Source organism: Muscardinus avellanarius, assembly GCF_963383645.1.
Source record: "Muscardinus avellanarius genome assembly, chromosome: 10".
NCBI lineage: Eukaryota > Metazoa > Chordata > Mammalia > Rodentia > Gliridae > Muscardinus > Muscardinus avellanarius.
The window spans coordinates 7,804,198-7,830,253 of NC_137796.1; the positions used below are offsets into that span (position 1 = coordinate 7,804,198).

The following is a 26,056-nucleotide window of genomic DNA, read 5'->3' on the forward strand; positions in this document are numbered from 1 at the left end:
CCTGGGTGACCAGCAGGTTGCTGTGGGCTATTAATAGTGTTCTGGTCTGCGGGGCTCCTCGGAGTCATCAAGGAAGGCAGCTCCTGCAACTCACCCAGAAAGGCTCATAGCATTTCCCCAGCCCTTCTCCACTCCATCTCTATGTCCAACATCTAAGATGATCAAACATTAGATAGTTTGGCCACATTGGCTGGCTCCAGGGTGGGCCTATAATCCTTCAAAGGAGCCATTCTGATGTGCCCCAGACTGTGACTTCCATGCACCCTAGCAGGGATGCAGGTGACTCCCTGCTCCCAGCCCAGGAGGATTTGGGGCTGTAGTGCTCCGACCATTCTGACTCCATGGGAAGCCCTGGTCTGCAGTTCACATAAATCCAGAGAAGCCAGTTCCAAGGACATCCTAGGACCCCTGCTCGAGCCAGGCCTGCCGCCAGCTCTGTCCCTGGAGCTTCTGGTCACGCAAGCCACTAAGTTTCCTTTTCCCTTAAGCCAATTTAGGCAAAAGGTTTTTTCACCTGCAACTCAGAGGGCTGGCTCAGTTGGCATTGCTTTATAACGATGGATACACTGAAACTGGAAAGATACACTGGGTACTCCTCCAAGGTCGCAAGCCCTGTCAATCATCACCACGCCTCATCCCCACCCCGAGCTGCCTCTTAAAATCACACCGAGGGACTCGCCTAGGGAGCCTGAGCCTGAAGCCTGGAGGGCTTCTGGGACCAGTGGCATCTATTAAAGGCCAACCTTTATTAAATGCGCCCGGGATGCCAGACGCAGCTCAGAGCTTTGGGTGAGACTCTGCGTCAGAACCAGGCCTTGAGGAATGGGCAGGATCCGGGCATGTAGAAATGGGGGCAGGTCTTGCGCGATTATCCAAGGATTACAAAATAGTGTCCCTGTGGTGCCTGGAAGCCCCGGGGAAGCCGTGACGCAAAGCTGGGGCAGGTCCTCTGGGTAGCAGCTGGCAGAACTAGAATAAACACCTCGCTCACTCCCAGGCGCTTAATCCCATCCCTCCCCAGCCCCGAAAGTTTCTCCAGCAAGATTTATAGTGTTCCTCCTTGGCTCCGGGGCTTGCACATCTCAATAAGGTTTTCCACCCAATTCCATCTCGGGCAGATACAGAGTAGGTAAGGAACCAGATAAGCATCCTAGTGGTGACTGATGCATGGGCCAATCGGACCAATGGGAGGTGAGCCCAAGAGCGGTCCTGTTGCAATAGAGTGGCTAGCCACCCTGTCCCTCTGCAAGCTGTGCTCTCTGGGGCATGTGGCAGGTCTGTGTAAGTTCCAGCTTAAAAAACAAGTGAGGAACCTCAGCGTGGGCTCAGTCATTTTCAGGGAATAAACTCACGTTGAGTGTGTACTGTGTGCCAAGCACTCTTGCAGGTGGAGAGTGAGACAAGAAAGAAATTACCCTGGCTGTAAAGCTCTTGCGGAGGACTGGGAGTCCTGACAGTACCGTGAGCAACTGAACACAATCAGGGTGTCTTTTGGGACCCTGGTGTTGGGGCCCAGGAGGCAGAGTTGTTTCCTTTTGTGGGGAAGGCCTGATTGGGGACTGAACCCAGAAGAATCCAGCTCCCTGGGTACCCAGGACTACACCCCCAGTCCTTTTTACTTTTTATTTTAAAACAGAGTATTGTGTAGTTGCTGAGGCTGAGCTCAAACCCGTGATCCTCCTGTCCCAGCCTCCAGAATACTGGGCCTTATAAGTGAATGCCACCATGCCCAGGATTTTACAGGGAAACCCAAGACCTAAGGAAGAGTCAAAATTAGCCAGGAAATAGGACTGTGGGCATGGGAGGTGAGTGACAGCAGGATTCCAGCAGATTGGCGCTAACTCAGGAGAGAGGGGAAAAAAGAAGCCCGACTCGGAGATATGTGGGGCTTGAAGGTCAGAGTAAAAAGATGGAAGGAAGGAAATGATTCCTGAGTCCCAGAGTACTGTCCCATCCCCCTCTCTGAAACTGTTGGTGCAGAATATGCACTCAGCCTCTGGAATGAGCTGACAGATCCCGTGTACCCTCCTCAGCGGCAGGGACAGCGCCAAGCACTTGGTACACATACAGATATATTGGTGTGTGTATATATATACCATATATAGGTACAGATACATATATGGTATATATGTGTATATGTGGTTTATGTGTGTATATATGGCATATCTATGTGTGTATATATATGTGACATATATATATATGTGTGTGTGTGTGTGTGTGTGTGTGTGTGTGTGTGTGTGTGTGTATATGCATCAGGGGTTGTGCCAAGCACTTGGTATATATATATATATATATATATATATATATATATATATTTGTATGTGTATATGTTTATATGGTACATATGTGCATATATTATAAATGGTATATATGTGTATATGGTATATATGCATATATATTGTATATATGGTGTATATGTGTATATATTGTATATATGGTGTATATGTGTATATATTATGATATGGTATATATGTGTATATATTGTATATATGGTGTATATGTATATACACACATACTTGTGACCACGGTGCAGATCATGGTCACAAAACCCCTCTCTATCTAACTGAAGAAGAGACTGAAGCCCTGAGAGACCACTTGCCCACAATCTCACACTTAGATGGAGCAGGATTCATGCCCTAGATGATCTTGTCAGGTGACTCTAGAAAATTCTTCGTTTTTTTTTTAATTCTGTTGCTGCCAGAGGCTCTGACAATGTCAACTGGGCCCAGCAGACACAGGAGGGTTTGGCCCCGGCCCTCTGACTCTGCTTGCCATCTCTGGTATGAGGACCTCAGAGATATTCTGACTGCCATTCCTGATCCACCCGCACTTCACAGTGGCCCGCGTGGCAGGTTCCCTCTGTGACTACGGGCAGCTGCGCCCTGCTTACATACCTCACATTCAGCCTCAAAGGGCTGAGAGCTCCCCTTTCATGCAATTCACAGATCTTTGTTTTTTAACCTCGTTATGCAGTCCGGTCCATTTGCAGCCTAAGTGATGAGTTGGAGGAAGACAGCGGAGGTCTCTACAGAGGGCAGACCGCAGAGCCCGCATCCCTAGGCCGGCCCTGCTCCCCGCCCCCATCTGCCAGAGCTCGCTCCCCTGCCACAGTCTTGAGCCTCAGTCCTAATCAGCTCTTCCCAGGGACATGCGTCAACAGGAAGGGACTTTTCCCTGAGGGGTCTCCATCATCCCTCTTGCACCCCAAAGGATGCCGGGTCTGCTGAACTAGCCAAGCTCCCAGGCTTGCTGGGATGGCAGGTCATAAATAACTCACGGGCTGGCTCCTGCCCTCATTACCAGGGCTTCTCTGATAGGGGGCCAGGTGGGAGCCTCCAGGGAGAGGTTTTGCAAAAGCTGCACATTTAGGTCCCTTCAGGATAGAGCTGAGGGATGAGCGGCACTCAAAGGCAGACACTTGTCACTCAGAACGTCCCTGTGCAAAGGATGCCTCTGAGGTCCTTGGCCTCAAATTTGGCATCTGGAAGTGGCAGGGCAGTTAGTCATCTAAACAAGATTAAAAAAAATTTTTGAGGAAAGAATTGATCTCAAATATAAGGCTTTTATGCATACCCAGAGCCCTTTCCGCTTACTTTTTTTGGCTTTTATCTATTTTTTATCAGTCTCAGAGGTCCCAACTTGGGACAACTACTTGTAATTTGATGGGGTGAGAGTTTTCAAAGCCAGAATCAGGCAGAAAGGCAGACACTAGTTATCTAGTTATCTGCCCTCTTCAATGGAGAGCTTTACCTATTTACTCCATGTAGAAGTGAAGACAATTTAGAATTCATCAGAAAGAAATATGTTGGACATGGGAATGGGATAATTTAGTTTAAAATTACCCCAATTACCAAATAGGCTGTGTCAGTTTCAGATGTCCATTAACAGAGTGGAATGACCCAGTGGGTCGCTTTGAATGATCACTGGAGGTTGAGAGAGACAATCTCTACTGAGATGCCATAGACCTTGTCCCTCTCAGTGTTGCCATCAGCAAATCAGAGCGATGGCGGTAAATGCGGGCCCCATAACGGGGCTCCTCTGCAGCCTCCCACTGTCCAAAACCCTTCACAGGCACTGTCTCTGATCCTGACACTATCCTAATCTACAGAGGAGAGTTCAGGTTCAGACAGGTTAAGCCATATAAAAAGCACATCAATTTCATCTGCAGCTGGTATGAAGCTGAGAAGCCACATAAGACTAGTCAGTTGCACATTCTAGATCCAAAGAGATTTAACTAATTAAGGAACAGGCTGAAGCAAATGATTGGGAGTGGGGTAATGGGGACCGTTGGACATCTCTGTGCTTGGGTTCAAAACCAGATGCTCACAAATCCAGGATGGGGGCGACGTGGGAAGAAAGGACCCGGGGCTTGCATCCACTGCGAGTGGCCGGTGTGCTCCACCTCGGCCGGAGGGGCTCAGGAACGGTGTTCTGCAGCTCAAGGAGGTGGAGTGTGGTGTTCACTGTGTGGCAGAGGATCCCTCCTGGACACCTGGGCTGGGTTTCAGGACGTGAGCCCTCAGGGGGAAGCAGGAACCAGGTGAGCCCACGTGAGAGCTGGCAGCCAGGAGGAGGCAGAACACCGGACACCTAGGCAGACCTGGACATGCTAACAGCACCAGAGGGCAGGAGGAAGGAAGGTGTATTGGCTGTTTGGGATCTGCCAAAGACCTATGGCACATGAGGCCCTCATGCCTGCCCAGCCTGGCCAGCACATAAAGCCAGGAGTGGAGAAAAGAAGAAGAGGCTAAGACTTCATCCCAAAGCAAACCAAAACATTCTTGAAAGCTCAAGAACCATTGGAATAGGGCTGGGCAAGATGGAAGGTAAAATTGAGAGGTAGTGAGCCACTTAGCGCTGGAGGTGACTGAGTACATGCTGTGGGGTCAAGTGTGGACCGTGCTGGGTGCTGGGCACTTCGGCTGCCATGGTGGACCCCTTCTTTCATAAAGATAAATACACCACACATACATAAGCAGACACACACAGAGATACCGAGATACATACATGTATATGCACACAATATATATAAACACATATACACACACATATATAATGTGTGTGTCTGTTTATTTGTGTGTACGTGCATTTATATTTATAAAAGAAGGGGTCCACAGAAACCAAAGTGCCCGGCACACAAACACACTCACACATATATCTGTGTGTCTGTGTGTGTGTATAAATACATATACCTAAATACATATACATATATACATACACATAAATGCATATACATATATAAACATACATGCACATCTATATATTATGAATGTGTGTATATGTATGATACTAAAGATTAAATGTAAATGTGAGTGTGTGTGTGTGTGTGTGTGTGTGTGTGTGTGTGCATGTATGCACGCTTGCATGCACTACTGAGAATTGAACTCAGGGGTGTTCTGACTCTGAGTTACAACCCCAGCAGTTTAATTTTTTTTTTTTTAAATTTTGAAACAGGGTCTTGCTAGTTTGCTGAGAATGTCGCTATGCTGCCCAGGCTGTCCTTGAACCTGTGATTCTCCAATCTCAGCCTCTCTTGTCCTAGGATTACAAGCATGCACCACCAGGCCTGGCTCAAAAGTTACTTTTAATTATATTCTGTGACTGTGTTGGTATCATGAGAAGTAAAATTCATGCTAGACGATCTTGCTTTCTTTTCTTCTCTTTTTAAAAGACACCGCAATGTTTCTGTGGGCCTGCAGCCATCCTGTGGGCCCTGGGCTTCGTGTCTGCTGCGCCTAGAGGGGAAGTCCACTCCTCGTCCTGCCCACTCACCTGCCAGGGGGTTGAAAAGCACTTCCAGACTGGCACATTGGTTGGAGAAAGAGCGTTAAGGTGGGGTCTCTAAATATGGCCCTGCCTCCTTAATCTCACATACAATGAGATTCCGTTAGGTGAATTCTACCCCCAAAGAAGCACTAAAAATCTCTTTTTGAGTTTAAGGCAGATAGGTGCTAAAGGGAATACAAGTCAAAGGCCGATGAATGTGCCATGATCTCATTCTGCAAAAGGTACGCACATACGCCCAAACTGTTATAGATGGTCTCTTCTGGGACCATAATTAGCAGCTGGGGTAAAGATGAGAAGAAGCAATTCTTTGGCTCCAGAGCCTTTTATCTTGTCCAAACATTTATATTCAACTTAAGAACATGCATGACTGTTATAAAATTACCAAGTAAAAATATTAGAAGGTTTATAAATTTGACTTTAATTTGTATTTTGGGTAGGCGGAGGTGTTAGACCAAACTTCTGTTTTTGCATGGGGCAGGAGACACATCACATTTCAGAGGCACTGAAGGATGCCTGGCACAACCCAGCACGCCCATGATGCCCAGAAAGCACCCCAGAAGTAAGATAGGAAGACCTGGGTGCACTTTCCTCAGGCCCCAAGCTGATAGGACACACACACAAATTCAGAAACTACCCACACCGATACATGTCCCCCAGCTATCAATGTTAGTCTGCATTTTTTAGACCTGCTTTTCTTTTCCGAGTCAAAGGCCTGCTCAGTGCCCCTAGAATAGGAGGTAGGGATCGCCTCATCACCAGGGGCAGGAAATAAGCACCCTCGTCCTCTAGTATCACACAGGAAAGACATAACCTGCATGAAGATGGTTCCAATATTAGTTGTTTTATCATTTCTGAGTTTACCACAATAAAACTCTGAAGGGTTGAATGCTTTGGAGGCAAATTCCCTCATCACCCGTGTAAGCTGTGAATAGGGTGGACAGAATAACAATGGAGGCATAAGCAGTCTCTAATTGAAGGGAAAGAAAAGAAATTGAAGGCGCCCTTTGTGCCCTGAAAAAGGAAAAGGGGACAGAAGACCCGCGTGGAAATCTTTTGACTCCGGGAACTGCAGGAAATTGGCGCCATCAGTTCACATATCTGTCTTGTGCCTATACCCAAAGAAGCCCTTGCGCTCCAAAGTTCATGTGTTCTCCCAAACTGTTTAGTAAGCAAACGTCTTCTGTCTGCCAGGCCATGCTGGGTGTCTATCCCGTGAAGAGAGGAAAGAGAGTGAGATGAAATTCGGCACACCTTTTAGTGTTTCCTAAAATGGGTGTGCGTTGTGTTCTAAGGACGAACCCTGTAAAGACAAAAATAAACAAATAAACCAAAAATCAACAACCCCCCCATTCTGTCAATACTATTGACTTACTATTAATGCTCCTTCAGAGAGGTTGAAATCACTAATTGTTTTTTTTCAGAATCTGCATTTTATGTCATGATCGTTCAGTAAATAATCCAGATAGCACGTGAATAGCCAATTTCCTGAAGCACCTTTGTCTTTACTTTTTCCCCCATCCACCCCGCACGCCCCCCACCTAAATCATACCCTGGGCAAATCCCTACAAGCCTCATTTGTCTCTATTTGGCTTTTCCCCTACTCTGATTCCTCCCTCGCTTCCCCATAACCAAGCACGACTTGTTCTCCAACTGCACCGGAAAATCAGAATTTATTGTACATATGTTTGTGTTCCACTTAATAAAAGAAACCTATATTTTAAGATAAACTTGGTTAGTAATTCATGAGGTAAGTGACTATTTATGCTAATCAGGCAGAAATATATTCTCAAGCATAATGCATTACATAAATTTGAATGCAAAATGTTCAATTACGAAGTAAATACAGGTAATGCAAATAATAAATTACCTCTAATAAAAATTATAAAAGATTTGTCTTCAAAGGGAGAGCGGCTTTAACTTACAGCCGTGAATTGCTTAAAGAGAAAAAGAATTAATAAATGCTGAATTACTCGGATGATTATTTACCACATAATTCACCTATTCATAGCGACTCCTAGTAATCACTGTTGCTCCACATCTTCCAATATGAGGCAAGACTGTATCCTCAGCAATTTTGCCCTTATCAGATTATCTCGTCTGATTCTATTAATTTTCTTCCATGAATCTGCTAACACTGATTTGTGATTTACTTACCCTGCTAACCGAAGACTGCTAAAAGGATTTATCTAACACGAGTCCTAAGAACAGTGCTATGCCTTATCACGCACTACTCTTGAAAACTCTTTCCCAAATCAATCGAGTCTCTTTCTTACTGAAATTTAGCGGACGCTGGCTAGCTCTGCACCCGAAGCTCAGCTAAACCCAGATACACAAAGAATTCTTAAGCTCTCCTCTCCAAACATCCTGTTCTTTTTGGATTATATATGTCTGAGTCTCACATGATATACTTGAGTTGCTATCACTCACAATCAGGAAAAATAGATCTCTTTTAGCTTTTCTTCTTTGTCATTTGGACAGCAAGGGCTTTTTTTTTTTTCCTCCTCTTTTTTTTTTTTTTTTTTTTTTTTGCACAAAGCTGTTATGCATGTACTGTCATGAAACTACAATGGTGTTTTGGATATTACTGTTTTGAAATCCTCTACGTGATTCAACCCATGCCCTCCTCCTACCCCTCGGAATCTTCTATAAATATTCATTGCTTTCCGAAACTTTAATGCTACTGGTCTGAATTGGTCAATAATGAAAAATGCATGGTTTCTTAATGACTATATATTGTTCTGCAGAGATTACTAGAGTCTATATAGCAGGGGGGAGAGTAAACAGAGGCAAAACACAGTTCATATTGTATTTGCAGTCCACGGGCTTCGAAAGAAGTGGAGCAAACATTGTTAGCAAAGGAGTCGAAAGAAATGTGGCCTGATGTAATTGTGCAGCATCAGAAACCTGAATAGCCGTAATTAAAACGAGAGAGCCCGATTGTCATCAAAGAAACGCCACTAACAGGCACTGTAAATGTTTAGACACCCCTGCGAATCACGAAATAATAAAGGAAAAAGGGCAAAAACACGAACCAAGTTATAAGCCACAGAGCGCTACCGCTGCTACATACACATCTAAAAAACTGATGATGATAATTCCAATCCTTTTCTGTTTCCAAGAGAAAATGGATGTCTATAAAAGATTTTGCAATAAGAGGAAGAAAAATACCATGGCTTGACAGTAGGAAACAAAAGTAAACCGTAAAAAGAATGTGCAGATAATAATACATTTAGCTGCTCAAACATGGGCATTTAATTTTTACAAATGATACAGAATTGCAGCAGTTAGGTATGTGGCCACGAAACTATATAGTATGGTCTTCCTCATTAGTGAGTTTTGTTTATAAAAATGTTTATTTATAAATGTAGCAGTTTCAGTGTCTCTGGCCAAAAAAAAATTTTTTTTTTGAGAGGCAGGGTTCATACATTTGGCTTCTTGCAAAAATGTGAAGTAAAGACAATTTAAAAAATTATCACAAACAAAAAAGAATAAATTTATCTTAAATATATTTACATTTTCACATAAAAAAAAACCCCAGAAACTTCAGACATTTGAACCTAATGGTTTTTCGGGAGACCTAGAAAACTATTGCTTATGGATGGCGTTAGACCACATGGTGTTTATGTAAGTTAAGTAGTGGGTTTTCCTCTAAATGCACAAGCTATAATCCCTTCATTTCATTACTAGGTAAAACATCATTAAAGATAGAAAAACAAGGGGATTCTCTAAGGTTGCACAAACATTGACACAATCTTCACTCTTTCTTTCCCAAACTGGAGCTAGACATAGTTCATTCCATTCCCAGCAAAGTGCTCTTATAAAACCAAAATGTCCTTATAAACAACTTTTCTGTAGTAACAGTAGGAAAAGGAAGAGGGAGAAGAAGAAGAGGAGGAGGAAGAGGAGGAGGAGGAGGAGGAGGAGGAGGAGGAGGAGGAGGAGGTGGAGGAGGTGAAGGAGGAGGAGGAGGAGGAGAAGGAGGTGGAGGAGGAGAAGGAGGAGGAGGAGGAGGAGGAGGAGGAGGAGGAGGAGGAGGAGGAGGAGGAGGAGGAGGTGGAGGAGGAGGAGGAGGAGGTGGAGGAGGAGGAGGAGGAGGAGAGGAGGAGGAGAAGGAGGAGAGGAGGAGGAGGAGGAGAAAAGAAGGAGGAGAGGAGGAGGAGGAGGAGGAGAGGAGGAGGAGGAGGAGGAGGAGGAGGAGGAAGAAGAAGAAGAAGAAGAAGAAGAAGAAGAAGAAGAAGAAGAAGAAGAAGAAGAAGAAGAAGAAAGGAGGGGGAGGAGGGGGTAGAGGAGGACAAAGAGAGGAGGAGGAGGAGGAGGGAGGAGGAGGAGGAGGAGGAGGAGGAGAAGAAGAAGAAGAAGAAGAAGAAGAAGAAGAAGAAGAAGAAGAAGAAGAGAGGGGGAGGAGGGGGTAGAGGAGGACAAAGAGAGGAGGAGGAGGGAGGAGGAGGAGGAGGAGGAGGAGGAGGAGGTTGAGGAGGAGGGAGAACCTTTGTCTGGAAAACACCAGCAGAGCTGGCCTTTTAGGATTCAGATACCTACAAATCTTCCAGGGAGTTTCCCAGCAGGGACTCCAGGATTTGCTGAATTGAAGACTTCCAGGACCAAAGAAATTAACACAGATCTAATCTGGTGTATGTGACACCTAAGATCTCGTTATAAATAGTAAAGTATGCTGTGGCCTGGCAGGACCATTCTGAAAGGCAGTGTTCGAGAGGCCGGCTTAATATATGACTAAGTGTCAGAAGACAGGTTTTCTGCGAATTACTTTTCAGATAAACAACTTTATAGCACCGTACTTCATCTTACTTACTTAGAGACATCTCATTTATCACCGAATTACAAGTAACTTTAATTCTATTGATATTGCCATAAAGGCCCTTGGAAACCCATCCTGGCACTTTTAAAGGGTTGTGGGGGCCCTTGTCATGCATGTGGGGTCTACTTGCAAAGGTCTCTCTGCGGGAATCATACCCCGCAAACTTTCTAGTGCCCCTGGCCTCTTTGTTAAAAATGAAGGGAGAATCGCAGGGGGTTAGTACCTCTGGCTCCTGCTAGAGCTCTCCCCATCCCCTTCCTAAAAGGTGGGGCTCTACAACCGCAGTTGGACTAATATTCTGCGGCTGTTTTCTCCTCCCACTTTGGGAAAAGCTACTTCTTTTCAACAAAACTGGACACGGATCAATTTCAACTGACCTTTGCCGAAAGATGGCGCTGTTGAGGTAAAAACCAACTCCTTCCAACAATAGTTTTCACTCTTCGGGCCCGCTGTAAGGCTTTTCAAACATCTTTTTTAAGTGCACTCTCCTAGCGTCTCCCCCTCCCGTAAAGTAAAATAAATAACGCTTAACACCAAATGCATTTCATTAATCGGAGGAATCCACAGTCACAACTTCCGAGCAAACGGTCTTCCAAGCGGGGCTCGGTCGGCTCCACGCAATCTTCTTTTCCCATAATAAATCTCGGTTCTTCCGACTTGCCTATCGCTTTAAAATCTTAGAAAAGAGTAGTTGGTTTCCTTCCTTTTTTTTTTTTCTTTCTTTCTTTCTGGCCTCCCCCCCCCTTTTTCCCCCCCGCACAGCTTTAAAAGAATTGATCTAGAAAATTGAACTGGTTATTAGTATTTGCAATCGGGGGCAGCCCCCACCCCACCCCACCCTACCCTCACTCTGGGTTTCCAGGCTGGTCCAAGAAAAAGAGGTTTAAATTTTAACCCTTCCAGAGGAGCTAGTAAGAACTAGGGTATTCTTTTTCCTGACCACCCCCCCCCCTCCAACCCTCGCCATGATCAAGCTTAAAAGTGCAAAGGGCGCTCTGGACCCTGATAAACAGGGTTCTGATTTCTTAAGAGGATGGTGAGCGTGTGTGTGTGTGTGTGTGTGTGTGTGTGTGTGTGTGTGTGTGTGAGAGAGAGAGAGAGAGAGAGAGAGACAGACAGACAGACAGACAGACAGACAGACAGAGAAATCTCAAAGGCTAAACTCCGCCCGCAAAGGGAGATGGAGGGCTCAGCCCCGCCGACCTGACTCGAAGCTTTCCCGGACTTAATTCGCTCCGGTAGGCGCTCGCTCCTCCCAGGGGACTCGCGAAGCCAGTGGGCATCTAGTCCCTGCGCCCAACTGCCCCCAAACAACTTAATCCACCTCCTTTAAAAGAGAGTCATAAAATGGGCTTTCTCTCGGCGCGCACTGGAGCGGCCGGGGGGGAGCGCCGCGCGGGAGGCGTCCCGCGCGCAGTCCGGACCCCAGCTCCCCACCAGCATCCGTCCCCCACCTCCGAGCGTCCACACCCGGGAGAGGGGCAAAGAGTTGGGCCAAGTTTGAGCTCCAGACTCGGGGAAGGCAGGTCCCCCAGCAGACACCTGGGGTGCGGGAGGTGGAGCGGAGCAGAGCCGCAGGGCGAATTCCAGTCCCCGCGGTGGGAGCGACCCGGGCCGGGGTGTCCCGCCAGGCCCCGCAGAGCTGGTCGCCGCAGGGCCAGCTGGCGATCCGAGGCCCAGCCGGCGATGCTCCGGAGTCCACCCGGATTCCAGCCGCCCTTCTGGAAAACTCCTTCGCTTCTGGCACTAAACTTTGCTGGGGGCCTGGCTGCCCTCCCTCCCGGGGAGCCGCGGCACTGGAAGGGTTAAGCCAGCCCGTCCCAGCTGACAGTCAGCTGATTGGGCCCTGATTGACAGCTCCGAAAAGTTTCCTTGTTTCTATACTATTATGCTAATCGCGGCCGCGCACGGCGCCTCCCATTGGCCCGGAGTGCCAGTCAATTTCCCATTTGGGCCTGACGTCACGAGCGCTATAAAACTCGGCAATCGCTTTAAACTCTTCTTGCTGGATCAGAGGCTTTAAAATCTTTTTTCATCTTCAAGCTGTAGCTGGGGCTGCTCGCCGGCTCGGCCGCTAACCCCCCCACCCCACCCCTTCCTCCCTAGCTCTCGGTCGGTCTTGCTTTTTCCCCGGGACTTTGCTATTTTGCTTTAAAAAAAAAAAAAAAAAAAAAGGCAAGCAAGAACTAAACTCCCCCTCCCTCCCTTTCCTCCAGCCGCCGGCTGCATCTCGGGCTGGCACTTGCACGGAGGGAGAGAAAGCGCCAGGGAGCCAGAGAGGAGAGGCGGAAAAGAAATATATATATATTTATAACAACAACAATAATAACAATTAAGAATAAGAAAAGGAGCCAGGCAGAAGAGGAGGCGAGCGCCATGCAGAGTTAACTCGCCCGCGCCGAGGCCCGCGCCACCGCCGGACAGCACCGCCGCCCGCAGCCCGGCCGGCCGGCCAGTCTCCCCTATGCGCAGCGCGCGGCGGAGCGGCCAGCGGGGCACGCCGCGCACCCGGCCCGGCTCCTCCGGCCCCCTCGCCGCCGCCGCCCGCGGAGGACCCGCCCGCGCCTGAGCCGCCGGCCCGGCGCGCACGGAGGCCAGCAGGCGAGGAGGGGCCGGGGCGCGAGCACCTCGGCGACTCGGCGGGCGGGGGGCGGCGCGGGGGGCGCGGCGGGGCGGGCGCGCGGCCCCCAGGTCTCGGGCCAGCCTCCGCGGCGCGAGCGAGCGGCGCCCGGCCCGGCAAGCTGGCGCACCCGCTGGCCGCGCAGCACAGCCCGCTGGCCCCTCTGCTGCAGCCCCTCTGGCGGAGCGGCGGCGGCGGCGGCAGGAGGATGGCATCCGAGCTGGCCCTGGGCAACCCCGACCTGCCCACCAGTCCGCTGGCCATGGAATATGTTAATGACTTCGATCTCATGAAGTTCGAGGTGAAGAAGGAGCCGGTGGAGACCGACCGCATCATCAGCCAGTGCGGCCGTCTCATCGCCGGGGGCTCGCTGTCCTCCACGCCCATGAGCACGCCGTGCAGCTCGGTGCCGCCGTCGCCCAGCTTCTCGGCGCCCAGCCCGGGCTCGGGCAGCGAGCAGAAGGCGCACCTGGAGGACTACTACTGGATGACCGGCTACCCGCAGCAGCTGAACCCCGAGGCGCTGGGCTTCAGCCCCGAGGACGCGGTCGAGGCGCTCATCAGCAGCGGCCACCAGCTGCAGGGCGGCTTCGATGGCTACGCGCGCGGGGCGCAGCAGCTGGCCGCGGCGGCCGGGGCCGGGGCCGGGGCCGGGGCCGGGGCGGCGCTGGGCGGCGGCGGCGGCGGCGAGGAGATGGGCCCCGCGGCCGCCGTGGTGTCCGCGGTCATCGCCGCGGCCGCCGCGCAGAGCGGCGCGGGCCCGCACTACCACCACCACCACCACCACCACCACGCCGCGGGCCACCACCACCCCCCGACGGCCGGCGCGCCCGGGGCGGCGGGGGGCAGCGCGCCCGGCCAGGCCGGCGGCGGCGGCGGCGCGGGGGGCGCGGGCAGCGGCGGCCCGGCCAGCGCCGGGGGCGGCGGCGGCGGGGGCGCGGCGGGGGCGGGGGGCGCCCTGCACCCGCACCACGCGGCCGGCGGCCTGCACTTCGACGACCGCTTCTCGGACGAGCAGCTGGTGACCATGTCGGTGCGCGAGCTGAACCGGCAGCTGCGCGGGGTCAGCAAGGAGGAGGTGATCCGGCTCAAGCAGAAGAGGCGGACCCTGAAAAACCGCGGCTATGCCCAGTCCTGCCGCTTCAAGAGGGTGCAGCAGAGACACGTCCTGGAGTCCGAGAAGAACCAGCTGCTCCAGCAGGTCGACCACCTCAAGCAGGAGATCTCCAGGCTGGTGCGCGAGCGGGACGCGTACAAGGAGAAATACGAGAAGCTGGTGAGCAGCGGCTTCCGAGAAAACGGCTCCAGCAGCGACAACCCGTCCTCGCCCGAGTTTTTCATGTGAGTCTGATCCGCGACCCCCAGCTAGGCTCCTTGATAAGTGCTCCCGGGGCCCCGGCGGCTCGGGTGTGGGCTTGCCCAGCCGCGCCGGCCACCACCGCGCCCCCTCCCCAGCCCGGCTCGCCCCGGGGCCCCCGCGCGCACACACGCACGCACACGCACACACACACACACACACACACACACACCCTGCTCCGAGTCCCCCCGGTGGTGGTGGCTGTTTTAATTTGGGGAGGGGATGGGTGTCCGGCTCTCCTGGATGACCACTCTGAAATTCCCCCAACACTTCCTGACTCTTTTTTTTTTTTTTTTGTTACACTCCCCCCTTTCCCCGGACTTGCACAATGTTCAAAGATCCCAGCAACGTTACTCACCTTTGAAACATCATTCGCATAGACTTTTTTTTTTTTCTTTCTTTGGTTCACGAGCTGGTTGTTCATTTTCTGTGTGTGTGTGTGTTTATTTTGTTTGGATTTTTTTTTCCTTCATTTTTACTTATGGAGCTTGCTGTGTTACCCAACCTCCCAACTCACTCCCTCTTCACCCATCTCCACCGAGATAAAAGAAAGAAAAAAAAAGCAAAGTTTTTTTTTTTCTCCTTCTGAGTTCTTCATGTTAAGATTGAGCTTGCAAAGGAAAAAAAAATGTGAAATGTTATAGACTTGCAGCGTGCTGAGTTCCATCTGGGTGTTTAGCATTGTTATGCTAAAATAGAGAAAAAATAAGCCTCATGAACCTGCCACCTTGAAGCCTGCATCAACCCGGGTGTGACTTGTGAGTTTTGGCCTTAGGATGCCAAATCTGAGAGTTTAGTCTGCCATTAAAAGCAAACAAACAAACAAACAAACAAAAAAAAAAACAAAAAAAACCCACAACTCATTCTCATCTCATGCATTATTATGCTACTTTGTCTTAGCAACAATGAACTATAACTGTTTCAAAGACTTTATGGAAAAGAGACATTATATTAATAAAAAAAGAAACCTGCATGCTGGACATGTATGGTATAATTATTTTTTTCTTTTTTTTTCCCTTTTGGCTTGGAAATGGACATTTGAAGACTTAGAGCATGGCATTCATACTTTTGTTTTATTGCTTCATGACTTTTTTTGAGTTCTGAACAACAACAACAACAAAAAAAAAAAATGCAACCTTAGAGCCTTCTTCCCAGAAAGTTTGCATCTGTTCCAAAACTGCTTTGAGTTACTCAGAACTCCAGCCTCCCACTGTATATGCACTGAAGGTATTCCCGTCAAAGATACCAGAATGGGCTACAAATTTAACACGGCAAACATTATAGGACTCTGATCAATGTTTTTCTTTCATTAAGACTAATAATAATGCCCTGTTTGGGGACTTTAAATTGCGCTGTTGCTGAAAGTAGACTAAAAATTTATTTTTTAAGAAAAAGAAATCTGCCCCGTTGTTTTGGTTTGTTTTATTTTTATTATTATTATTTTTTCTCTCTCTCTCTCTCTCTCTCTCTCTCTCTCTCTCTCTCTCTCTCTTTTGGCTTTTGGTCATTGTCAAATGTGGAATGCTATGGGTTTCTAGTATATAATTTAATTCTAGTTTTTATAATCTGTTAGCCCAGTTAAAATGTATGCTACAGATAAAGGAATGTTATAGATAAATTTGAAAGAGTTAGGTCTGTGTAGCTGTAGATTTTTTTAAAAGATTGATGCACTAAATTGTTTACTGTTGTGATGTTAAGGGGGGTAGAGTTTGCAAAGGGGACTGTTTAAAAAAAAGTAGCTTATACAGCATGTGCTTGCTACTTTAAATATAAGTTGGGTATGTGTAGTTTTTGCTATACCACTGACTGTATTGAAAACCAAAGTATTAAAAGGGGAAACACCCCCGTTTATATCTGTAGGGGTATTTTACATTCAAAATGTATGGTTTTTTTTTCCAAAATTAAAGTATTTGGGACTGAATTGCACTAAGATATAACCTGCAAGCATATAATACAAAAAAATTTGCAAAACTGTTTAGAACGCTAATAAAATTTATGCAGTTATAAAAATGGCATTACTGCACAGTTTTAAGATGATGCAGATTTTTTTACAGTTGTATTGTGGTGCAGAACTGGATTTTCTGTAACTTAAAAAAAAATCCACAGTTTTAAAGGCAATAATCAGTAAATGTTATTTTCAGGGACTGACATCCTGTCTTTAAAAAAAAAGAATGAAAAGTAAATCTTACCACAATAAATATAAAAAAATCTTGTCAGTTACTTTTCTTTTACATATTTTGCTGTGCAAAATTGTTTTATATCTTGAGTTACTAACTAACCACGCGTGATGTTTCTATGTGCTTTCTTTCATTTTCAATTCTGGTTATATCAAGAGAAAGAATAATCTACAATAATAAACTGCATTTTTTTTGATTCTGTACTCAGTTTCTTAGTGTACAGCTTAACTGGGCCCAATAACCGCATGAGAACTATAAAAGGCATCCTTTTCTCCAGTGGAAGGATAAGTGGGAGAAGAGTAGGGAGGCCATAATTCTGGGTGAAATTATAGGCCGTGTTGTCAGGCAGGGAGGCAGGCCCCATACAATAATTAGGAATATTTAATGTAGATGTCAATTACGATCTCTCAATTTTTTTCTCTCCCCCAAAACTTTTTACTTTTCAAATGATTTGAACCACCCTTGGCCTTTGATGAGAATTTTTTTTTAAAAAATAAGTAAAATCAAACCAATATTAGTGGAGCCTGGCTTTCTGAACGTGGCCCCCAGCAAATCCATCTATACCAAAAGGAACCAGCAACTGTGGCCTATCAGAGGTGGCCTGGCACATATGCATTTAATTGTAATGATGGACAATTCGTACCTGTTAGGTAAAATTGATCATTTTCCTTCTTTCCTTACACACCATGATTTTCTTGTCAGCAAGGCCTGACGGGATGGCGCTAACACTTGGGACAAATTAAAGTTGTTTGTTTCACTTTTTTCTTTATCTTTTGAAGGTCATTTGCTTTACATAGGGGGAAAAAAAAAGGGAAAATTCACCCCTTACTTACATACATAACTCCATATCTAGTTTAAACTGTATTATCAAATCCTATTTCTCTGTGTGTCTTCAGTGGAGTGTCTCCACTTAGACAAGCTGGTAATGACTTTGGATCACATTAACTCCGGAAATATAAGCATTATAAGTATAAAATAATGTCTTCATGCAAGGAAGCCTGTGTTTTGATTTGTTGGTATTTACCCCGAAACAGGCTGCTTTGGGGGGATCACTTGAAGACCATTTGGAAAGGTTTCAGCCACCTTCATGCCAGGGCATTGACCTATTTTAAATTGACACAAATTCATGCAAGTAATGTTACAAATTCATGCAGTGTTCACTTTTGGTCAACTTCTCCTAGAAGCTAATAGAATGTTAGACAAAGCCATCACTGTCTTAAAAATGCAGGCAAACATGATGACTTTTGTTTTATTTTGTTTCAGTTCTTTAAAAAAAAAAAGATAATATGGCAACTCTGAAGGAAAGCCTTATTTTGAATAAAACAGGTTGTGCTGGGCGCAGATGAATTTTTGTCCGTTTAATACTGGCCTTCTTCCTGCCTCTTTTTCAGAGAACGTGGAGATAGAGATTTTATTCTCTCCATTCTGACTTTCCTTTTTTTGCCAGTTTGGTTAGGGTTCCTGTACCCACACTTAATTTGGCTTAACAAAAGTCTCAAGAGCAAACCTACTCACATGTGCTAGAAGTTAGCTGCTCTGACCGCAGAGATTTTAATTTCTCTAATGCTCTAGAAGGAGCATCCTTCCTGGGAAGAGGCAGAAATAGAAATATCACATTTACAACAAGCTCCGGACCCGGTGGAAGAGTTTGGGTGAACGCATTCTCAAAACTAGGGCATAGTAATTCGAACCATAGTTCTTTCAGTTCTTTCGTGAAGAATAGGACCTGGATCAGAGGGAAAAAAAAATATTGAGACAAAATATAAAATGTCAAAATTAAGCATTTAATAGAAATCTACAACATAGTTCGATATTGTAGGTCGGGTGAGTTTCCAGACACAAAAAACACGATGTAAAGAAATGTTAGTTCAAATGAGGCTTGGGTGGCTGGCTTTCGGAGAAGGTTAACGCAGAGTGAAAGGTGTTTTTTTTTTTCTTTTTTTAAAATAATGATTACTAAAATCTTGTAGTGAGCAGTAAATACAAACATATTTCTTCTTACAAAGAACTCCTAAATTCTGCCTAGGTGTACTTCATTATAAATAAGTCTCTAAATTAAAAAAAAAATTAAGGAAACCTAGCTTTTCCCTTTATGCTGCATCTGGATCTTTGTCTAAATAGTGTTAAAATTCCTCTCATTCCAATTACAGAACTGAGCCCACTAGCAAGTTGGAGCCATCAGTGGGATTCGCCACATTTTGGAAGCCCCAGCAACGAGTACTTACCACTGTTTACAAAATGAAATTTATGTGAGAGCCGAACATTAAAAAAAATATACGTTTTGCTAATTTGCAGTTTTAGAGAACAGCTTTCTCCCCACTCCCACTTTGTCTTCTTTTTAAAGAAACGTGTTAAAAAATAAAGCAGGCCATTAGATGCATAACCTCCACGCTAATTAACAACCATACCTCTTGTATACACCCCCATAGGAAAGGACTTACGTGCTTTTAGATTTACCATGTGCACGATGGAACAGGTGTGATTGTTATCAGCCTGGAATATTAGTTTTAAATAATCCACTAAAATTACTAATATGTATATGTTTCAAAATGTGTATATGTTTTCTTCATATGTATGTGTATATACATATATGTGTGTACATATACACATATATGTGTATATAAATATACACATACACATATGTGCATGTGTATATTTATATGTGCATATATATATATACATATATATATATATATATATTTATGAAGAGAACTTTCCCAAAAGGTAGCAGCTAGTGTTTTCAAAACATGTAGACATAAACATTCTAAACAGTAAACTTTCATGTTTTATTATTTATTTCCCTAATGGAAATTTTTGCTAAAAAAGTATATATATATCTATATATATATATATATATATATATACACACACACACACACACACATATATATATCTATATATTTTTATTGCTCTCCCCAGACAGATGCCACTTGCCCACAGAAGCTTTAGCAAAATGGAGCACCCAGGTTTCATCACAAGCCCTTGATAATATTGTATGTATGTCCGACATGCTCATTTATCAGGCACAGCCATAGATGAAGACAATATGTGTCAAGTTCAGAGTTAGTTAAATACATTCCCTCTCTGTGTTTCTCCCTCTTTTTTCTGTGTCCCTCACACAAAAATCTCCATCTTTTAATTTTCCGGCCTTTTGCAATGTTTCCTTTAGCAAAAGCCACGCAATAATTTTTTTACAAGGTGCCTGACACATTAGTGTATTGACATCAAATAGGCAGACGTCTTCCTTCTTCCCAGCAGATGAATCTGCAGCCCATACATCATACCTTCACTGCCGGAGCCCCACAACCACCTGGGCCCCTTTCAATGCAGACCGCCCGCCCGGATGGGAAATACTCTATTTATTACTAAACGCATGATACTAACACTCCAAACTGTTCTCCCTAATACCTTTACAACTCAATCGTTTTTATTTAGTAACATCAATTCTCCAGTCTTCTGTTCTTAAATAGGTCTTGCCCCTCCTGAACCACTAGCTCTGCTAAAAGCTGAGAGTCGGGGAAACGTGGTGGTCGCTCTTGGGAGGGCAGCACACAGCTGCCTCTGATACCACATTCCCAGTGTTTCCGGGTCTAACTAACAGGAGTTGCTGAGGACAGACTGAAGGGTTTCTGAGTCCCAGTACACTGGAAAGCTCCTGTTGTCCCCACTGTTTTGGTGTAGACAAACCTGCTTGGCTACTAACATCTTCTTGGCTGGTAAAACAGACTGCTGCCATATACTAGGCCGATCAATATATTTAAAAGTCTGATTGCGACGCGAGTATTTCTATTTCTTTGACCTCCTGCTAGTTAAAGACTAACTAAGATAGAATGGAAGAAAGAAAAAATTCAAAAGTGACAACCTTCAGCTTTTCAAATCCCGGGCCAGCAAAACACACACCCATAAACCCAGAGTAAAAGGGTAGGAAGTCAGTATCCGGCTCCGGATTGCTGGTGGTCAATGCTTCCTACTGCAGTTTACTTTCGTTTGATTAAAAAATAATAAGAATTTAGCCTCTTCCTTGGAAGGAATGTCTTAGTTTTTAACTTATTTACTTTGTTGTTGTTGTTCTTGGTTGGTTGGTTGGTTTGCTTCTGGGGCATCTTTAGAAAGGAAGTTTTCTCTGTAGCAGTGTGCTACAATTGCCAGCATTCCAGATTATTTTTCAAGATGCTGAATGAATAATCTGGAGTCCGTGCCTGCTTTGTAGTTGCAAGGGAAATAGGAGAAATTGTGAATTTTGTTTTTACTCTTTGCCCATCATCAATCTCCAGGATGTTCAAGTCCAGGGCAGGGCAATGGACCGCCATGAGAGAGGTGGCCCGGGACCTGACTATCTGATTTGTTTCTTTTTGCATTTATTGAAAAGCAGAGCGCCTTACTCTACCTTCCCTTAGCACAGTTTTTCTTGTGTTGGATATAAATCTTCAAAATCCAGACATCAAACAGTTCCCAGAAAGGGGAGTTCTCTGCAGGCATCACCCTGCCCCTGCTTCCGAACAAACCCAACTCTGTCTGGCATTTTTTTTTTTTTCACTAACAGTAGAGTAGGGGACAGAGTAAGCAAACCTCAGCTTCCCAGACTGTCTCAGTGATTGTTGAGACAGAAAGAAGCACAGTCCTGCCACAAGTTGGGAGCATCATTCTCCTTCAGAGGGGAAGAAAACAAAGCTAAGCCAAAGGACAGGTCATTTTGCTCATTCTTGTACCATCTGTGGGAGGCGAGAAAGGAGAGAGGCCAGAGAAAGGAGAACTTTGAAGGCGAGAGTCCCAGGAACATGCAACCCTGTGGGTTTCACTTGTTCAGGTCAGTCAGAGCCAGTGTACACAGAAGCCAGTCCAAACAGGGTCCAGCTGTCCGTTCCTTTAAAATTGTACACACGCTGGTTTCCTTTGGAAAGACATTTTGGGGAAACCAACCTCAGAGAGCTTTGAGGAAATTGTTAACGCCTAAACTTTGGGGCTTTTATAAACACACCGATCTGTGATTTGACAATGATAGCATTTCGGATCAAGAGACATGTTTTGGCAGTATGTGCATGGTCAATGCACTAGGACATAGTGAAAGGGTATTCTTTTTATTGTTTAAATTTGAAAGCAGCTCTCTGTGCCTTTCATAAGTCTGCCCAGTAGAATAAGGCTGAGATAGAAAGCATACCTCAGCAACACACAGAAAGCAGATCTTGATATGAATTTGCATCAGAGTTGGACGGATTTAAGAAACTCCCCAAACACATTTTCCAGAGCGAGGCTGCAACTGGAATGCAGAGTTTCTTAGTCAAATCAGAAATCATCTACGGAGCACCTCTTCATTTGTTCAACACAATGCGTTTTCTCTTCCTTCCCCTTTGTTAAATAACAGAATCCCCCCCCCATAATTAGGACCTTGGATTGCAAAATCACATTCTTCCCTGCTACACAGATTCATTTCGGATCTTTAGCTACGATTAGAAAGGGGCACTAATTCAAGAAAGGAGGAAGAAGGGATGTCTGTCGAGGTTTGGGGGAAAAAAGCGGGAGGAGAGGAAATAGTTTTCAGTGCCCCCCTCCCCACACACACACACACACACACACACACACACACACACACACACACACACAGCTCTCACCCCTCAGCCCACACATCAGGGAGTTTGCTCACTGAGTTTTTCTATTCTAAATATTCTGGTTCCCAATCTAGCCTGTTTCCAAGCTAAGATTCCAAATAACTTTTTTTTTTTTTTTTTTTTTTTCTCCTGGGGTTGGTTTTTTTCAGCCAGAGAACAGACGAGGCTGCAAAAACCTTATAGAACTAGCAGGCAAGGGGGAGAAAAATAGCCCTTATCCTTTGAGAATCCCCAACAAGGACAGTGGTAAAAGGAACCCTGACTTGAAAAACTCAGAAAGAGGCTACAAATGGTCTTCTTGCAACCAGTATTTGCCCTGTGACTACATCCAGGCCTGGAGGCTTGTGGAAGAGGGCTTCTGAGCTCTTTGGGGGATGAGGCCACCAGGAGAAGAAAAGAACAAGCTTGAGGCTTCAGGGCCATAGGCTTCCACAAAATAGGTCCAGAGAGCCCAGGAGAGGAAGGGTGCAGGTACAGGAGCTGCGAAGAAGTTGATAATGGAGGCCAAACTTGGCTCCTGACCCCCAGTCACTAGAGCTTAGCTGGAGACATTTGAAGGGGCCCCACCTCTCACTAAAGGAACTGCTTGCAGAGTGACTGATAAACCTCCTCCAACAGGCCCGAGCTCCCTACAGATTGCTAAAACAGCCAGATCCTTAGCTACAGGGTTTGGGCTGCTTTACCATCAGACCGCTGTCACATCCCCCGCCAGCATTTTCAATGTCCTGTTCTCCCGGGCTTGGTCGCTCAAGGCCATGAGAGGTCCTCAGAGGACACTGCACTGGGGCCAGAAAATCCATCACAGAAAAGTGGAGGCTCGGGACTTCGGCAGTCACCCCTGGCCCCGGGTTTAAGTGCAGAGAAAGGTGGTACCAGGAGACACCTCAGGGTGGGGGTAGCGCTTGGAGAAGGGCTGCAGGTATCACCCAAATAGTTAATGCTGGTGACAGCTTCTGGTACTTAGGGTCTTCAAATCTGGGAGAAAAAAGCAGGCAGGGAGGATGGCTAGGTTGCCCTTCTTCCAATTTTTGCATACTCTCACTCACACACACACACACACACATACACACACACACACACACACACACACACACACACTCGTCCATCCCATCCCGGGGCGCTCTGTACACCTGCTCTACTGCCCCTCTCTCCCTAATCTTTTTCTTCCTACGAGTTTGGAGACCAGGGCTGAGTGGGGCCAGGATGCCCTCGTCTCCCTCAGGGGTCCCCATCCTACAGGTGTACACCTGCATCTGCCTAAGGCCACCAGGAAGCACCTCAGTGCCTGTCCCTTGCCCACAGGCCCTGGCCAGAGCACAGGAAGGCTGGTGCACTCGGAGAAGTCACAAGGCAACGCCCCTCCGAGGTCCCTGAGGTTAAACTGGAAGCAGGGTCGGGCCCTGTACTGTGCATCCCAGGCCCTGGCCCCCACCCTCTCCCAGGCTGCTGCTTCAGGGATCTTGGATTTGCATTGGACTTTGATTTAAAATTTTCAAGAGGATTGCTTTGGCCTCAGCCCAGGGAGGGTGTCAAAACCACCTGCTGGGATCATCAGCTCCTAGGTGAGCTCTGAGGAAGGAGGGAGAGAGATGTAGCCTCTGGCAGCCAAGGACATCTGTGAATGAACCCATTGGCTGCGGTTGATTTTGTTTTGACTCCTTAATTTTCTGGCCCGTTTTCCAGATCTGTTCTCTCCCCCCACCCCCAGCTTCTTTGGGTAGAGGCAGAATCAGAGGGGGAAAGAAAAAGGGAAAGAGGAAACTTCAGAAAACACGTTCAAAGATTTCCATGGTAATCTCGATGTGGTCTGGGAGTTCTGCGGCGTGTAGTCTGAGACGCATTATAAAAAGGAATGCCAAGGAACAAATTTTCTTAGGGTTTCTCGGACAAGGCAGGAGGAAGGTCTTGCTTATATTTCTAAGGAACTAACATACTTTTGGGCAGATCTCGGGCTCCCCGGCACTGTCTTCTGAGGACAACTTTAGGAGTTCTAGTTTAAGAAGGAGCCCTTTAGGTAGGGTTAGGGTTAGGAACCTTTTCCTAGGAACCTTGGGTTTGTGAGGCAAATATTTCACAAATAAATTTCCTTTTCCCGCCTCTCTCTAAGGAAAGGATTCATCAATGTGCAGGTGCATGGGCTGGAAGGAAAACAATGATGTAATCATCCACGACACTTTTCCAGTCAAATTTAAAAGAAAATCCTTTTTGGTAGAACAGGAGGAAAACAGAAAACCTTCCATAGTCATTTCTGAGATTTACCACTATTAAATAATGATAAGTTAAATAGATGATCACTATTCAAAGTGATATTTGTGTTTTTTTTTTTCATTTTCGGTCAATGAATTTAACATATCCTTTATCTATCTAGATATCCATCTATTTATCTATTCATTTATTTATTTGTTACCTATTAATCCCTTTAAGGTAACTCACCTCAGAGAGGGAAAACTATTGGAAGAGATATCTGTGGTTTCTAACTTATGAAATTAAAATGAGTTAATGGGTCTACTTCATCTTTGGCAGACATAAGCAAAACCTGGTCTCCAACTGTTTGTCTTAGAAGAATCTTCCTTGATAAGAGTCAGGACCACTTCCTCCAGCAGACTCTCCATGGTCAGGAGCAGTTGGGGATATGGCTGATAAGGACATATTTTCAGGGCACACTGGCCACGTTAAGTGACTGCACTAGGAAGATATTGAGGTTTTTGAAACCCCCCATGGAGGGTCAGTGTGCACTCTTAAGCTCTTAAAAAAAAAAAAAACACTCTCCAGTGGTTAGTGTAAGAAGCTCTGTGATATCAGACATCTGGCTTAGATTATACCACCGTGGTTGAGCTCAAAAGTCTGTCTCTCGCTCCTATGTGAGACCCCTTTGCCCTCACCAGCTTTCCCCAAAGACTGGTCTGTGCCAAGGTACTGAGAACAGAGAAACCGCAATGGCGTTTGGACGTAGCTCAGATGTACAAACAGAGTGCCCCCCACCCTTGCCAGCTTCTGACTTTTGAAGGTAAATGCCGTGATCACTGGCTAGCTTCCCCAGGTGGCTGGTGAGTAGAGGTCATCTTGAGGGAGATGACACCAACGATCCAAAAAGGACATCTACTTTATGAGATTTCAGGCAAGAAGCCAAATATTGCATTTAATGAGGCTGATTCTTTTTCTCCCAAAATAACAGAGACTATCAATGATACGGTCAGGAAGGAAAGGGGGAGGGAGGAGGGAGCGTTTTGCAAAGCCTACATCCAATTATTGCTTTGTAATATTTTTCTAAAATTGAAAAATGCTTCACAAGTATATGATCTCATGTAAATATTCCTTGCCGAAGCTTTACATACGTCCGAGACGCCCCCAGAGGAGTTACAACCAGATTCTCTCCACAACCTCTTGAGCTTTTAAGCCCTATCCATTTGCAGTTTCTGAAAGAATCTGTTGTTTCTAAAGATTAGAAAGAAATAATAATGGTAAATGGGGAGTTTTTACCTTTACTGTTTTTGAAGATTATGCATTTGCACTTCAAATGGAGAGCAATTTATTTTACTGATACACTTTCAAGTTTTGCAATTTCAGGGTGTTTCTGATTGCTCCATTCTACCCCACCCCCTTTTGGGCACAGAAATAATATATTTGACAAGAGATTAATATGTGAAGAAGAGAAATTGTGTTTGTTCCTTACAGTTTTAAAAGCATTTCTAA

At 46.0% G+C, this 26,056-nt stretch overlaps 1 protein-coding gene across 1 annotated transcript; it reads left to right on the top strand.

Annotated features, from left to right (window-relative positions):
• Positions 1-13,431: 13,431 nt before the first annotated feature.
• MAF (MAF bZIP transcription factor) lies at positions 13,432-14,568 on the top strand (the record flags this gene model as incomplete). Its single annotated transcript, XM_080702161.1, has 1 exon — positions 13,432-14,568. The coding sequence occupies one exon, from the start codon at positions 13,432-13,434 to the stop codon at positions 14,566-14,568; it is 1,137 nt and encodes a 378-aa protein (XP_080558287.1).
• Positions 14,569-26,056: the final 11,488 nt, after the last annotated feature.